Here is a 13,473-nt window from a genome sequence, read left to right as displayed (position 1 = left end):
TAAAATGCCTTGTTAAAAACTGCCATCTTTTCACTTATTCCAACGTGGCCACTAGAAAATTTACCATTCCACCTGTGTCGCACATCATATTTCCACTGGAGAGTGCCAGTCCAAACAGTTGTAGATAAAAGGTTAACTGTCTCCAAGAATAGAAATCTTACAAACCCTTTCAATGGTCAGATCAATTTCATTCAATTCAACAAATATTTACCGACAAGGGGACCATGTTTGCTGAGTGTGAGGCCCGGCAATTACTGTTGAGCAGAAGGAGGGACAGGAGGTCTAACCTGGGGCACACCCCGGATAGAGTCACAGGAGAGTTAGAAATGAAGTGCCGTGGGAGTTAAACGGAGATGCCAGTGTATTAGGGGCCTGTGGGGAGGAGGTGGGTGGGGCGCAGGGTTCAAGAAGAAGGTGGCCAGTGGGACAGGCAGTGAGGGCAGTGAGGATTTGGACCAGGAAAGAAGCGCCAGCTTGCTGCGGGAAGAATCTCGGCTTAGCAGTCCCTTCCCCCGGCCCCCCGCTCTCTCGGCCCTGCCCTTGGTCCCTGCTCCTCTCAGGCCACGTACCTTCCCTGGAGGATCCATGTGTACCTACAGTCTCAATGCCTGTGTCTACACTGATGACTCTCAAAGCTCCATTCCCAGCCCATGCCTCTCTCCTGGCTTCTGGGTCCACACATCCAACGCCACCAACCGAACATCTCCATGTGGTTGTTTTACTGCATTTCGCTTTGTTGCACTTCGCACACTGTGTTGAACAAGTCTTTTGGTGCCCTTTTTCCAACAGGCGCCTGTTTACTTTGCGTCTCTGTGTCACATTTTGGTAATTCTTGCAATATTTCAAACTTTGCATTATTATTATATCTGTTATCGGTGATCTTTGATGTTACTATTGTAATCATGGTTTGGGGGCACTATGAACCGTACCCATATAAAATCACAAATGTAATTGATCAACAAGTGTATTCTGATGGCTCCCCTGTCCAGCCGTTCTTAGCCGTTTTGTCTCTCTCTCTCCTTGGGCCTCCCCCATTCCCTTAAACATAACAGTCTTGAAATCAGCCCAGTGAATAACCCCACAATAGCCTGTAAGTGTTCAAGGGAAAAAAAGAGTCACTCGTCTCTCATTTTAAACCGAAAACTAGAAATGCTTAAGAGTGTAGCGAGGAAGGCACGCTGAAAGCCAAGACAGGCCAAAAGCTTGGCCACTTGCACCAGTTTGCCAAGTTGTGAATGCAAAGGAAAAATTATTGAAGGAAATTAAAAGTGCTACTCCAGCAAACACATGAATGATAAGAAAGCAAAACAGCCTTATTGCTGATATGGAGAACGTTTTAGCGGTCTGGGCAGAAGATCAAACCAGCCACAACACTCCCTTCAGACAAAGCCTGGTCCAGAGCAAGGCCCTAACTCTTTTCAATTCTAGGAAGGCTGAGAGAGGAGAGGAAGCTATAGAAGAAAAGTCTGAAGCTAGCAGAGGCTGGTTCATGAGGTTTAAAGAAAGAAGCCGTCTCTCTAACATAAGAGTGCAAGGTGAAGCAGAAGGTGCTGATGTAGAAGCTGCAGCAAGTTATTCCAGAAGATCTAGCTGAGATCATGAATGAAGGAGGCTACACTACACAACAGGTTTTCAGTGTAGGTGAAACAACATTCTATTGGAAGAAGATGCCATCTGGGACTTTCGTAGCTAAAGAGAAGTCAACGCCTGGCTTTAAAGCTTCAAAGGATAGGCCGACTATCCTGATGGGCAGCTGGTGACTTTAGGTTCTACCTAATGCTCATTTACGATTCCAAAAATCCTGGGGCCCTTAAGAATTACACCAAATCTACTCTGTTGGTGCTCTCTAAATGAAACACCAAAGCCTGCATGACACCACATCTGTATACAACATGGTTTATTGAATCTTTTCAGCCCATTGTTGCAACCTACTGCTCAGAAAAAAAAAAAAAAAAGATTCCTTTTAAAATATGACTGCTCACTGACAATGAACCTGGTCACCCAAGAGCTCTGGTGGAGATGGACAACGAGATTCATGTTGTTCACATGCCTGCTAACGCAGCGTCCAGTTCTGCAGCCTGTGGATCAGGGAGTCGTTTTGAGTTTCAAGTCTTACTATTAAAGAAATACGTTTCATAAGGCTATAGCTGCCACAGACTGTGATTCCCCTGAGGGGTCTGGGCAAAGGGAACTGAAAACCTTCTGGGAAGGATTCACCAGTCTAGATGCCATGAAGAGGGGTTCGAGGCTTCAGCAGAGGAAGGAACTGCAGGAGGGTGGAACAGCCAGAGAACTAGGGTGAGAAGTGGAGCCCGAAGACGTGGTTGAACTGTTACAGTCTCATGATAGAACTTGAACAGAGGAGGAGTCGCTCCTGCTGGAAGAGCAAAGAAAGTGGTTTCCTGAGATGGACTCTCTCCTGGAGAAGATGCTGAGAAGACTGTGGGAATGACAGCAAAGGGCTGAGCATATGGCAGAAATCTGGTGGATAAAGCAGTGGCAGGGTTTGAGAGGATGGACTCCAATGTTGAAAGGAGTTCTACTGTGGGTAAAACGCTATCAAAGAGCATCGCATGCTACAGAGAAATCCTTCTTGAAAGGAAGAGTCAACCAATGTGACAAATTTCACTGTTGTCTTACTTTAAGAACTTGCCACAGCCACCCCAGCCTCTAGCCACCGCCACCCCGATCAGTCAGCAGCCATCCACATCGAGGCAAGACCCTCCACCAGCAAAAAGATGACGACTCCCGAAAGCTCAGATGATGGTGAGCTCTTTTCATAGCAATAAAGTATTTTTAAATTAAGATGTATACACTGTTTTTTAAAGACATAATGCTGTTGCACACTTAATAGACTACAGTCTAGTGTATACATAACTTTTATATACATCGGGAAACACCAAAATTCATGCGACTTGCTTTATCGCGCTATTCGCTTTATCACACTATTCGCTTTATTGCGGTGGTCTGGACCGGAACCTGCACTATCTCCGAGGTGTCTGCACTTCATACTGCACAGACTTCCCAGTTTAATCCATCCTCCCCTTCCCATCCTAACTGCAGCCCTTCCTATCCTCCTCTTGAGAAAGCAGCAGGACCAGTCACCCCGTTGTCCGGGCCTGGGAAGTCAGCAGCATCCTGGTCTTCTCCTGTACTCCACGCCCTGCATGCAGTGAACGTTGAGGTCCTGTGGCGGTTTCCCGCCTAAAATTTCTCCTACCTGGCCCCTTCTGCACATGCCCACAACTGCTGCCTGCGTGCAGGATGTCCCTGCACCTCATCCGGGTTATCAAAAGCACCCTCACTGTTCTTGCTGCTTTCCGAGTGGCCCCTCAAGTCATCCTTTACACGGCTGGCAGGGGAAAGCTGCTGTAGTTGGGGTGGGGGTGGGGGCGGCGAAGGAAGAGAATCCCAAGCAGACCCCACACCCGGCTCAGAGCCTGACTCGGGGCTCAATCTCACCACCTTGAGATCATGACCTGAGCCGAAATCACAAGTCGGATGCTTAACTGCCTGAGACGCCCAGGCGCCCCTGGAAGTTGCTCCTTTAACAGCTCCATGCAGCCTTCAGGATGAAGTCCAAATCCCTGAACGTAGCACATAGAGCGGAACTTTATAATACGGCCCTGCCCAACTACCTAGGTTCACCTCCTACCTCTCCCCACGTGCACATACGTCTGTGCATTCTGTTCCCTTTGCCTGGGACCCTCTTCCCACTTTCTTAAAAAAAAAGTTTAAAAAAAACCCACAAACCAACCCTGTGGTAAAATATATATAACATAACATTCACCATTTGAATCCAGTTTTCTTTCTCTAGATTATTCCTACTTATCCTTCAAATTCAGCTCAAGGGTGACCTCTTCTGAAAAACCTTTCCTGAGTCCTCAGACTGGGGTATGTGCCCATCTTTTGTGCTACCAATCTTAGTTCTTAACACACTGTACTCTGTGTTAACTTATGTCTCTTTTTATTACAGACTCCCTAAGAGAGTATGTTGTTTTTTTTTAAGATTTTATTTATTTGTGAGAGAGAGAAAGAGAGAGCATGCAAGAGTGCATAAGCCGGGGGGGGGGGGGGAAGGGGGGGGGGGGGGGAGGTGCAGAGGGAGAGGGAGAAGCAGATTCCCCACTGAGCAGGAAGCCTGATGTGGGGCTTGATCCCAGGATCGTGATATCATGCATGACCTGAGCTGAAGGCAGATGCTTAACTGACTGAGCCACTCAGGCGCCCTGAGAGTCTTTGTCTTATTTAATTTTGCATCCCCAAGGCTGCAGTGTACAGATGTACAGGTTATGCACTGCACCAGGATGTCTGCTTGAGGAAGTGAGTAGGGGACGAAGACCATTAGCCAACAGTGCACTCTGGGACAGGGCTGTATCCAGGTCTTTTTCTATCTTGCACAAAGATGCCATGGAGGACATCAGGGGGCCCTATGTATCCTCAGGCCTTGTTATAAAATTGGTACATAGTATTATAGTAGGTGCTTATTAAAAGATGATGGATATATGTTCTAGACAAAGGTACCAGAAGAAGACACGGTGGGGAAGCTGGGGTAATGGGACGGGACTGGAGGACTGGATTAGGGGGTTGGAACCAGTTTGTAGAGGGTCTTTGATGTTGGGCTGAGGGCCTAACTCTTAATCCAGTAGGCAGTGAGGAAGCTTTGAGAATTTTTGAGATGACTGTGACTTAGAATCACAAAATATTCAGCCTTGAAAAGGAGACTGAGAAGTGAGGTGACTTGCTCCAGGTCACACAGAAAGTTCGTAGCTGAGCCCAGACTTGAACTGGCTTCTCTTGCCCCCCAGCTCAGTGCTGGCTCTTTCACACTGCTCTCTGAGGAAGCCTGCCAGAGCCAAGGTGGAGCCCTCCGAGTCTCCAAGAAAAGTCTTCCCAGCCTTCCTGACACACTCCTGGTGATGGAGGGTAGGGGGCTGAAAGCCGGACTGGTGGGGGTGTGGGGGAGAAAGGAGGAGGCAGCTGCCGTCAATGCTCAGCCTCCTTCGTGGCGCACCCCTCGTCGGTCTTCAGATCTGCCTACTTGAAGGTGGGCAATCACGGGCTAGCTTTCTGCTCTTCACACAAGGCGAGCGCTCTAGTTTCTGGAGCCTCTTTTTCTCATAAGAAGGATTTCCCTCCTTGCAGTCCTTTCGGCTGCTCTTCTTTGGGCCCCTGGCTAATGTTCTCAGACTCTTTCAGAACCACGCTACCCTGGCTGAAGGGCCCGGCCCACAGCGTCTTCACGAGGGCGTGTGGCGCTGGTCTGAACAGAGCGTGGGGGCTGATCTAACCCTGGGGTCTCCCTGAAGGCCGGCCTGCCTCGAGACGTCTTGGAGCGTGTCTCACGCCGCTGGGACCACGTCTATTGTCTGTCATCTGTTGTGTTCATGTTATGATCTTCAGTGATCCCCGATTCTCCTTCCGGCTCATTCCTCATGAGCTCCTGGTCCAGCTCTCTTCCGCTGGTTTCTCAGTACTCTGGACTCCAAAGAAATTACTTTATCCTTTTCCATTTTCAACTTCATTTCTCTAGTTCTGCAGAAAGATTTGACTTCTCAACCTTTACTACCAGTTGGAGGAGCTCTGTCCTTTGGCGCACATAACCATGAGGATGGGAACATTATCATCACATTTTTATTGAATGTGTGCTCCGCTCCAGGCATTGCGCTTGCCGCCTTTATAAAAACTAGCTCCCTCGGTCCTCACAACAGTTCCACGGGGTAGAGCTCCCAGTAGCCCCATTTTACAGATGAGGAAAACTGAGGCACACCAGGTAGAGCAACTTGCCCAGAGTCACCCAGCTGAGATCCGCACACGTGCAGCGATGCCAGAGCTTACATCGAGACACCTGAGGCTGCCTCGGCAAGGATGCTTGCCAGCACTCTCCGAGGTCACTGACACAAGGGGGCCTCTCACTCTGAGCAAGGAGGTCCAGAGGCCACCCACCGTCACTCTCAGGCTGGATCCTCCCTAACCTGCTACATCCTCCTACTAGATGGCCCGGGGACGCTAACAAGCAGAGAGAACAAAGCGAGCCCACGAGGCCCACCTGCACGACAGGTAACTCCCCTCCTTGACAGCTGTGTCTAAACCTTTCCACTCTATCACAAGAGGCTCTCTAATTGATCTGGCATAATTAGCTCTTTACAAAGTCATCATAATTTCCAGTGAGCAGCGACAAACTAATTGATGGATGATTTTAGTCCACAGCTTTACTAGGTATGAACTTAAGTGTAATTAACTATCATTAATTAACAGAACACTTTTTCTCTTTAAATATACAAATTAGGCAGGCTCCACACTTATCCCTTGTCTGCCTTCACGACGCCGGAACGAGAAGAGAAGGTTAGTGCCTCTCTCAGAAGCCAGTCCTGAAGTGTCCCATGTTGGGGCTGTCAGCATTTTAAGACGTTCACCTTCTGTCTCCTGAACTCCTTTTCAGGTCTGGTTTCCTACCTGTCCACTCCACAGGTAACCTTTTCCTGACTTTTGCGTAAAGACTGAGATAAAAAAATGGACCCAAAGCCTCTGATTCTCCACAGTCACCTGCAACTAGCCCTCTCCCACCCCATCAAAGGGGTGACATTCTCTTAGGATTTCCTCTTTTCCTCCCAATTACCTGCCTCTGTGGGCGGCTCTTCCAGCACAGAGGCCTGGCTGCCCCACCGGCAGGGAGGCAGGGAGGCTCGGCAGGGAGGCAGGGAGGCTCGTTGGGGCCCTGCCTCCCAAGGCCTCACTCCCCTCGGGGCAAACTGTCCGTGCTTTTGATTATTTACATCAGTGCTTCTCTTCACTGCGGCAGAAAATTGAGAGATGACCACCTAACTGAGGAATATTTCCCTGGCACCCTGTTCCTTGACATGACTTGGCTCAGCTCTCAGGAATGGAAAGGCTTCCCCTGTCAGGCACGTGGTGCTTTAAGGCCCCGTGTGCCCTCTAGGGGTTTAGGTTTCTTGTCCTAGTCCCATGTCCCAGTCCCACTGTGCTGGTTTTCTGTCCCTTCCCTCCTCATTCCCCAAATTCCTGGACTCGCGCCCAGGAACAAAGCCAGAGGGTAAACTCCGGTTCCTGTGGTGACGGGGGCGAGCAGGGGGGCGCCCGACACTCACCATGGTTTGTCCCTCGATCCTTTTGCAGAAAAGACCGTGTGCTGTTTGCTGCTGGAGGTAAGTAGATTGTCTTTGGGCGTTTTGAATGGCTTTGAGGTGCTGCTGACAGAGTTCTGGCCGCTGAGACAGGCTTTTGTTTTCACCTGTGCTAGCGATGTCCTGGAATTGGAGGGTGGAGTTGCTGGGGAGGGAGAAGGTCTACACATTGAACCGTGTCTTCTCTCTGCAGGGGAAGAAAGAAGGGAACTCAGCACATCATCCGAAGCAAGTGCGACTCACACGCTCATGCATACTCAAATACACAACAAAGAGAAAAGCATTTATCTTGCGGGGTCGGCAGCCCCAGAGCCCCATGTCTGACTACGATTTTGTCTTGACATCTGCTCCTATCCCACCAATGAGTGATGACGTTCTGAATTTCTGTATCACATGGCATGCTTAACTAATACCCAGGTTCTCACAGGAGGCCTTCACCAGGCTAGCCTCAGGCAAAACCACCTCCACAGGACCAGCAGAGGGGACACCAGGTGTTCCCGGAACGAAGTGGGGTAACCACACAGCCAAAGTGATCCCCAGACAGCTACACGGAGGCCCCAAGGTCCCTCAGGGCAGCAGGTAGGGCAGGACTCTCTAGAGAACAAATAGACAATTCTTGAACCTGGCCCCCTCCCCCGCCCCCAGCAGGAGCATGAAGGTCAGAAGGGACCAGAAGGGCTGAATAAAGAGGTGTTTAAATGCCAGGAAGTGGCCCGGCTTCTGTCCACCTGCCACTGCGGCCTCTCCAGGGCTTACTGAGGGCCAGGCCCCAGCTGCTGGGTCAGGACCTGCAGGAGGACATCCGTGCTCGAGGGACAAGTCACAGATGTGGGGCCTGGGTGTAGGCGGATGGGCACAGCTTCTTGAGGTTCTACAGAAAATACTAGAGTTCTGGGCAGAGATGCCTTACTTGTTCTCACTCCGTCAGCCCCTGTGGTTGGACTCAATGGGCAGGATGAGGATGCTGACCAGGACAACAGGTGCACGACGTAAAGTCCTTAACTGTTATAGGGTAACAGGTTTCATCCACACTAAGGAACCCCTCTCAAGAAAAACGCACATTTACACATGCACAGAAACTTTGTAAACAATTATAGGAAGGAATCCTGGACCCCCAAAAGACAAAGGCTCTGAAATCCTAAGTCCCCTCTGGCTCCCCGGCGCCCACTAGAGGGCCCCCCCATATAGTTATTAGTGTTTCGTTCATGTGCTGAATAAATAAACGAAATGGTATCAGACGTCCTGATGGGGAGGGGCACCTGGCTGGCTCAGTCAGTGGGGCACGTGACTCTTGATCTTGGTGTTGTAAGTTCGAGCCCCACACTGGGGTACAGATTACTTAAAAATATAATCAAAAAAAAAAAAAAAGATGTCCTGATGGGAAGAACTAGAGATCACGAATCTGGAAATCTGGGTTGAATGCTGATAATGAACAAGGTGGGAGGTGAAGATGGCAGTCCACGTTGTCCGTCCATCACCAAGCTGGGTATCAGGCTTTTCTCATGAGTGAGACATTACTGGAGGTTAGTTATTCCAGGCACCTGATCTGGGAGAAGAAAGCCAGACTAACCTGGCGATCAGGAATGGGCCTTCGGGGTTTTCTCTGGGTTCCCTCGTACCGATGGGCTGCTAGGTCGTCTCAAGCAGACTGACTCTCATCCTCTGACGAAGTGGGGATTGGGGGGAACTGGATTTTCGAGCATCATCTGATTGTTGGGTACTCTTGCCTCACCAGTGCTCATAGGTTGCCTACACTGAGTTACTTTACTGGGTGGTTTTTCTTCATTGAGTGAGAGTAGACCTTGCAGCCATGCTCAGGTCCCAGAACCATTCTGCTGTAGGTCTTACAAATCAAGAGCTCGCCTCCTAAGGGAGGCTCTGATCACTGTGACCGGGTTCCCCACTTTAAATCTGTACACAGCCTTTCTCCCCTGCACCAGTGGCTGCCAAGCTCGTTCTCGAAGCTCAGGGGACAGAAGTATGGGTCTCTTTGTGGGATACCTTGAAAGAGTGAGACATTTACTCCAGTCTGAACAATAAGGAGCAGTTCAAATAGGAAACACTGCTTTAATCTGTTTATTACAATTCAAAACCACACATTTAAAAAAAAATTAAGGGGGGCGCCTGGTTGGCTCAGTCGGTTAAGCGTCTGCCTTCGGCTTGTGATCGACCTGAGCCGAAGGCAGACGCTTAACCGACTTAGCCACCCAGGCACCCCTATCTTCAAGTTTTGATGAATATTCAAGAGCCGGTCCCAGGACATCTGTTTTGATGTAGTGGGAGAACCCTGGGTAGCGAGCAACCAGAGGTCTAGGCCCCAACTCCAGCCACACGGCAGTATTGGGCATATGGCCCGGAGTTCACCACTAACAGTCTCAGTCTCCATGTCTTTATCTGTAAATGAAGAGGGTCCCTAGGTGGCTGCTAAGGTCTCTTGCCTCTCCATTACCATAAATACAAGGATACTTACACCCGCTCCTTCTCTCCTCATCCCTCATGATTCTCGAATATTACGGCAATAATTACAGCCGAAGTATTGAAATATTTTACCCAGGCAGGGTCTTCCTTGGAGGAATCTATCCTTTGTGAAACTGTACTGGCCTTTACAACCCCTGTGAGGCAGGCAGGAAGCAGCCAGGTGTCTCCACCCTCCTCACGGCTGACTGGCCAAAGAAGACGCAGAGCGGCGAGGTAACTCACCAAGGTCAGGGCCAATGGCTACGCGAGGAATGGGCCTCTGTGCCGTGTGCAGGGGCCGAGCGGCTTCTCAGGAAGACAGGAAATGGGGTGTACTGCGACCAAGATTTGGAAACCAGGAAATTAGGAAATGCAGGACTCAGAATCTCGGAAGGTCAGAACTGGATCGAAAGTCAGCCGGTCCGATCTCGTTGCTGATGGACGAGGTTAGAGGGGTTATCAGTTACCAGCCTGCAGGGTGAAGCTAGTTGGGGGCCACGCCAAGACCAGAACCAAGTCTTCTCTCTTCAAATCCATAGTTATTGCTGCCCTTCCGAAACGTCTGGCTTAGCAATTCCTTTTTTGGCAGGGGTTTTGAGAATGAAAATATGACTTTGATGTTTACCACCACGGTTTTGAAATTTTCTTCGTTTACTCACTTGCTGATCGCTTGCTCAAGCTGACACAGTGGGTAGGGGGAAAGGATGTGCAGAAATAGTCCTCAGCTCTGGTGGAGAGGTAAGCTTTGATAACGAAGAGAAATTTTGTTTTCCTAACTAAGAGTTAAAAATAATACAAGTAAATGGAGAGAGACAAATACCATATGATCTCACTCATATGTGGAATTTAAGAAATGAAACAAATGAACAAAGTAAAAAAAAAAAGAGAGACAAACAGACTCTCAACTAGGGAAAAAAAAACAGACTCTCAACTAGGGAAAACAAACTGGTGGTTGCCAGAGGGGAGGTGGGTGGGGGAAATGGGTGAAATAAGTAACGGGGATTAAGAGTACACTTGTCTTGGGGCGCCTGGGTGGCTCAGCCAGTGAAGCGTCCCACTCTTCATTTCAGCTCAGGACCCCAAGATCAAGCCCCATGTCGGGCTCTGTGCTGGGTGTGGAGCCTGCCTAAGATTCTCTGTCTTCCTCCCCCATTGCTCCCCACTCAACTCGCATGCTCTCTCTCTTTTTTTTTTTTTAAAGATTTTATTTATTTATTTGACAGAGACAGAGACAGCTAGAGCAGGAACACAAGAAGGGGGAGTGGGAGAGGGAGAAGCAGGCTTCCTGCTGAGCCGGGAGCCCGATGTGGGACTCGATCCCAGGACCCTGGGATCATGACCTGAGCCGAAGGCAGTCACTTAACCAGCTGAGCCACCCAGGCGCCCTCGCACGCTCTCTTAAAAAAAAAAAAAGAGTATACTTGTCGTAATGAGCAGGGAGTAACATAGAGAATTGCTGAATCACTACATTGTGCACCTGAAACTAATATAACACTGTATGTTAACTGTACTGGAATTATAGTTTTTAAATCATAATAATACAAGTAAACAAAGATAAATCACAAGGAAGGGTGCCATGAGGACAAAACAAATGAGCCAGACCAAGGATTCTAAAATCACCTTCGCAGGGAATTCTGTTTAGTGACCCAGCCAACATGTTCCACTGCTAAATTCACAGAAAAAAATGAAATCAACAGATACGCTTTTTTCTTGGATTTTTAGTTCCATAAATTCTTAAGTGACCAATTGGAATAACAAGTTGTAGAGGAGAGAAGATTCATCAAAACTTGAAGATAGCCCTTTGCCCTTAATTTTTTTTTTTAATGTGTGGTTTTGAATTGTAATAAACAGATTAAAGCAGTGTTTCCTATTTGAACTGCTCCTTATTGTTCAGACTGGAGTAAATGTCTCACTCTTTCAAGGTATCCCACAAAGAGACCCATACTTCTGTCCCCTGAGCTTCGAGAACGAGCTTGGCAGCCACTGGTGCAGGGGAGAAAGGCTGTGTACAGATTTAAAGTGGGGAACCCGGTCACAGTGATCAGAGCCTCCCTTAGAAGGCGAGCTGCACGCTTCGCTCAGCGAAGCTTTTGAAAATGGGGAGAACTGATGTCCTGGGTAGCGCGGAGTGAGTAGATTTTTCAGAAAGATCCAATTCCTATTCAGTCGTTGTTTCTCTAGTCTGGGAAAACCCGCCTGTGGAGAACTAACATGGTTTTGTCTTTTGGTGGAGAGGTGGGCGGGCTGCTGATAGGAGCAGACAGGGTCTTACTTTGTCGTCAGGTACTGCTGTGTGGGTGTAGGGTCCCTGGGTAGAGTGTTCCAGATTTTTTTTTTTTTTTAAAGATTTTATTTATTTATTCATGAGAGATAGAGAGAGAGAGAGGCAGAGGGAGAAGCAGGCTCCCCGCAGAGCAGGGAGCCCGATGCGGGACTCGATCCCAGGACCCTGGGATCATGACCTGAGCCGAAGGCAGACGCTTAACCGACTGAGCCACCCAGGCGTCCCGAGTGTTCCAGATTTTTATGACAATCATTCTGCAATGAGTCCTCACCTACTCTGGGCTGATTTTTTTCTGTTCTGGTCAAGGGACGGCCTAAGGTGGATCCTTATCATTATTTTTATTCCAACTGCCCTGCCCAGGAAGAGTTTATAGAACATTGTATTTTTTATTCACTATTAAAATATGTTATAGACAGGCACCTGGGTGGCTCAGTTGGTTAAGCGACTGCCTTCGGCTCAGGTCATGATCCTGGAGTCCCTGGATCGAGTCCCGCATCGGGCTCCCTGCTCGGCAGGGAGCCTGCTTCTGCCTCTGACCCTCCCCCCTCTCATGTGCTTGCTCTCTCTCATTCTCTCTCTCTCAAATAAATAAATAAAATCTTTAAAAAAAAATATGTTATAGACTTTTAAAAATTTTTTTAGAGAAAAAGTCTTTTTCTCCAATTTTTCTTTCTTTGTTAACGTAAATAGACACATTAGCAAAACTGTAATCAATTGATATTTTGGACTATTCTTTTTCAACTAACATTATTCTATTTCTATGTTACTGATTCCCACACACTGGTCATTTTAAATGGTTAGGTAATATTCAATCATTGCTCTATATTATTTAGTCACTCTCTTACTATCTACTTACTGTCTGTTTTTTTTTTTTTTTTGGCTTTTTAAAAAATAATTTATTTAAAAAGTGTTTTGGGGGTGCCTGGGTGGCTCAGTCGTTAAGCGTCTGCCTTCAGCTCAGGTCATGGTCCCAGGGTCCTGGGATCGAGTCCCACGTCAGGCTCCCTGCTCCACGGGAAGCCTGCTTCTCCCTCTCCCACTCCCCCTGCTTGTGTTCCCTCTCTCTGTGTGTCTCTCTTTGTCAATAAATAAATAAAATCTTAAAAAAAAAAAAGTGTTTTAGGATTATTTCTTTGAGGGATAGTTTCCAAAGTGAAAGACTGTAACAGTTCATCGCTCTTACGACACATTTCTTTCCAGACAAAAAGACCAAACTGATCTATTGTGCTAATGCTAAATATGAGTACCACTTACCTACTAAAGTGGAAACAAGTCACTGTGAGAACACCCATGTGGAATTAAGCGTCAAGAACAACCTCAGTGATTGATCTTGGCTCAGCAACCTCTGGTCTCACCCCTCTGTCCTCTGGCCAACACTACTAATAATTTATTAAGAAAGTCCCATGGATCAGGCACTCTACTAAACATTTGATTTACCTTAGAGCATTTAATTCTTACAATACCCTAAGAGAGGTACTATTATTAGCTCTATCCTACAGATGAAAAAACTGAAGCTCAGAGACACGACTTGCCTGAGGTTACAGAGCTAGAAAACACCAGAGCCCGTGGTCTGAGCTCTACCACCTG

The 13,473-nt window shown here is 48.1% G+C and overlaps 1 protein-coding gene across 2 annotated transcripts in view; it reads right to left on the bottom strand.

Moving 5' to 3' along the window:
• The window catches only part of ATXN7L1 (ataxin 7 like 1), a 232,955-nt gene that overhangs the window by 41,869 nt on the left and 177,613 nt on the right, over positions 1–13,473 (bottom strand). For both annotated transcript variants that reach the window (XM_021682894.1, XM_021682895.1), the window contains exon 4: positions 7,110–7,332. In XM_021682894.1, the coding sequence (XP_021538569.1) occupies positions 7,110–7,332 (223 nt within the window). The remainder of the gene's footprint in view (positions 1–7,109; positions 7,333–13,473) is intronic.

The sequence above is a fragment of the Neomonachus schauinslandi genome, chromosome 12 (genome assembly GCF_002201575.2).
Source record: "Neomonachus schauinslandi chromosome 12, ASM220157v2, whole genome shotgun sequence".
NCBI classification, from domain to species: domain Eukaryota; kingdom Metazoa; phylum Chordata; class Mammalia; order Carnivora; family Phocidae; genus Neomonachus; species Neomonachus schauinslandi.
The sequence above is the reverse complement of the archived record's forward strand: the minus strand, read 5'-3'. Positions and strand labels throughout refer to the sequence as shown.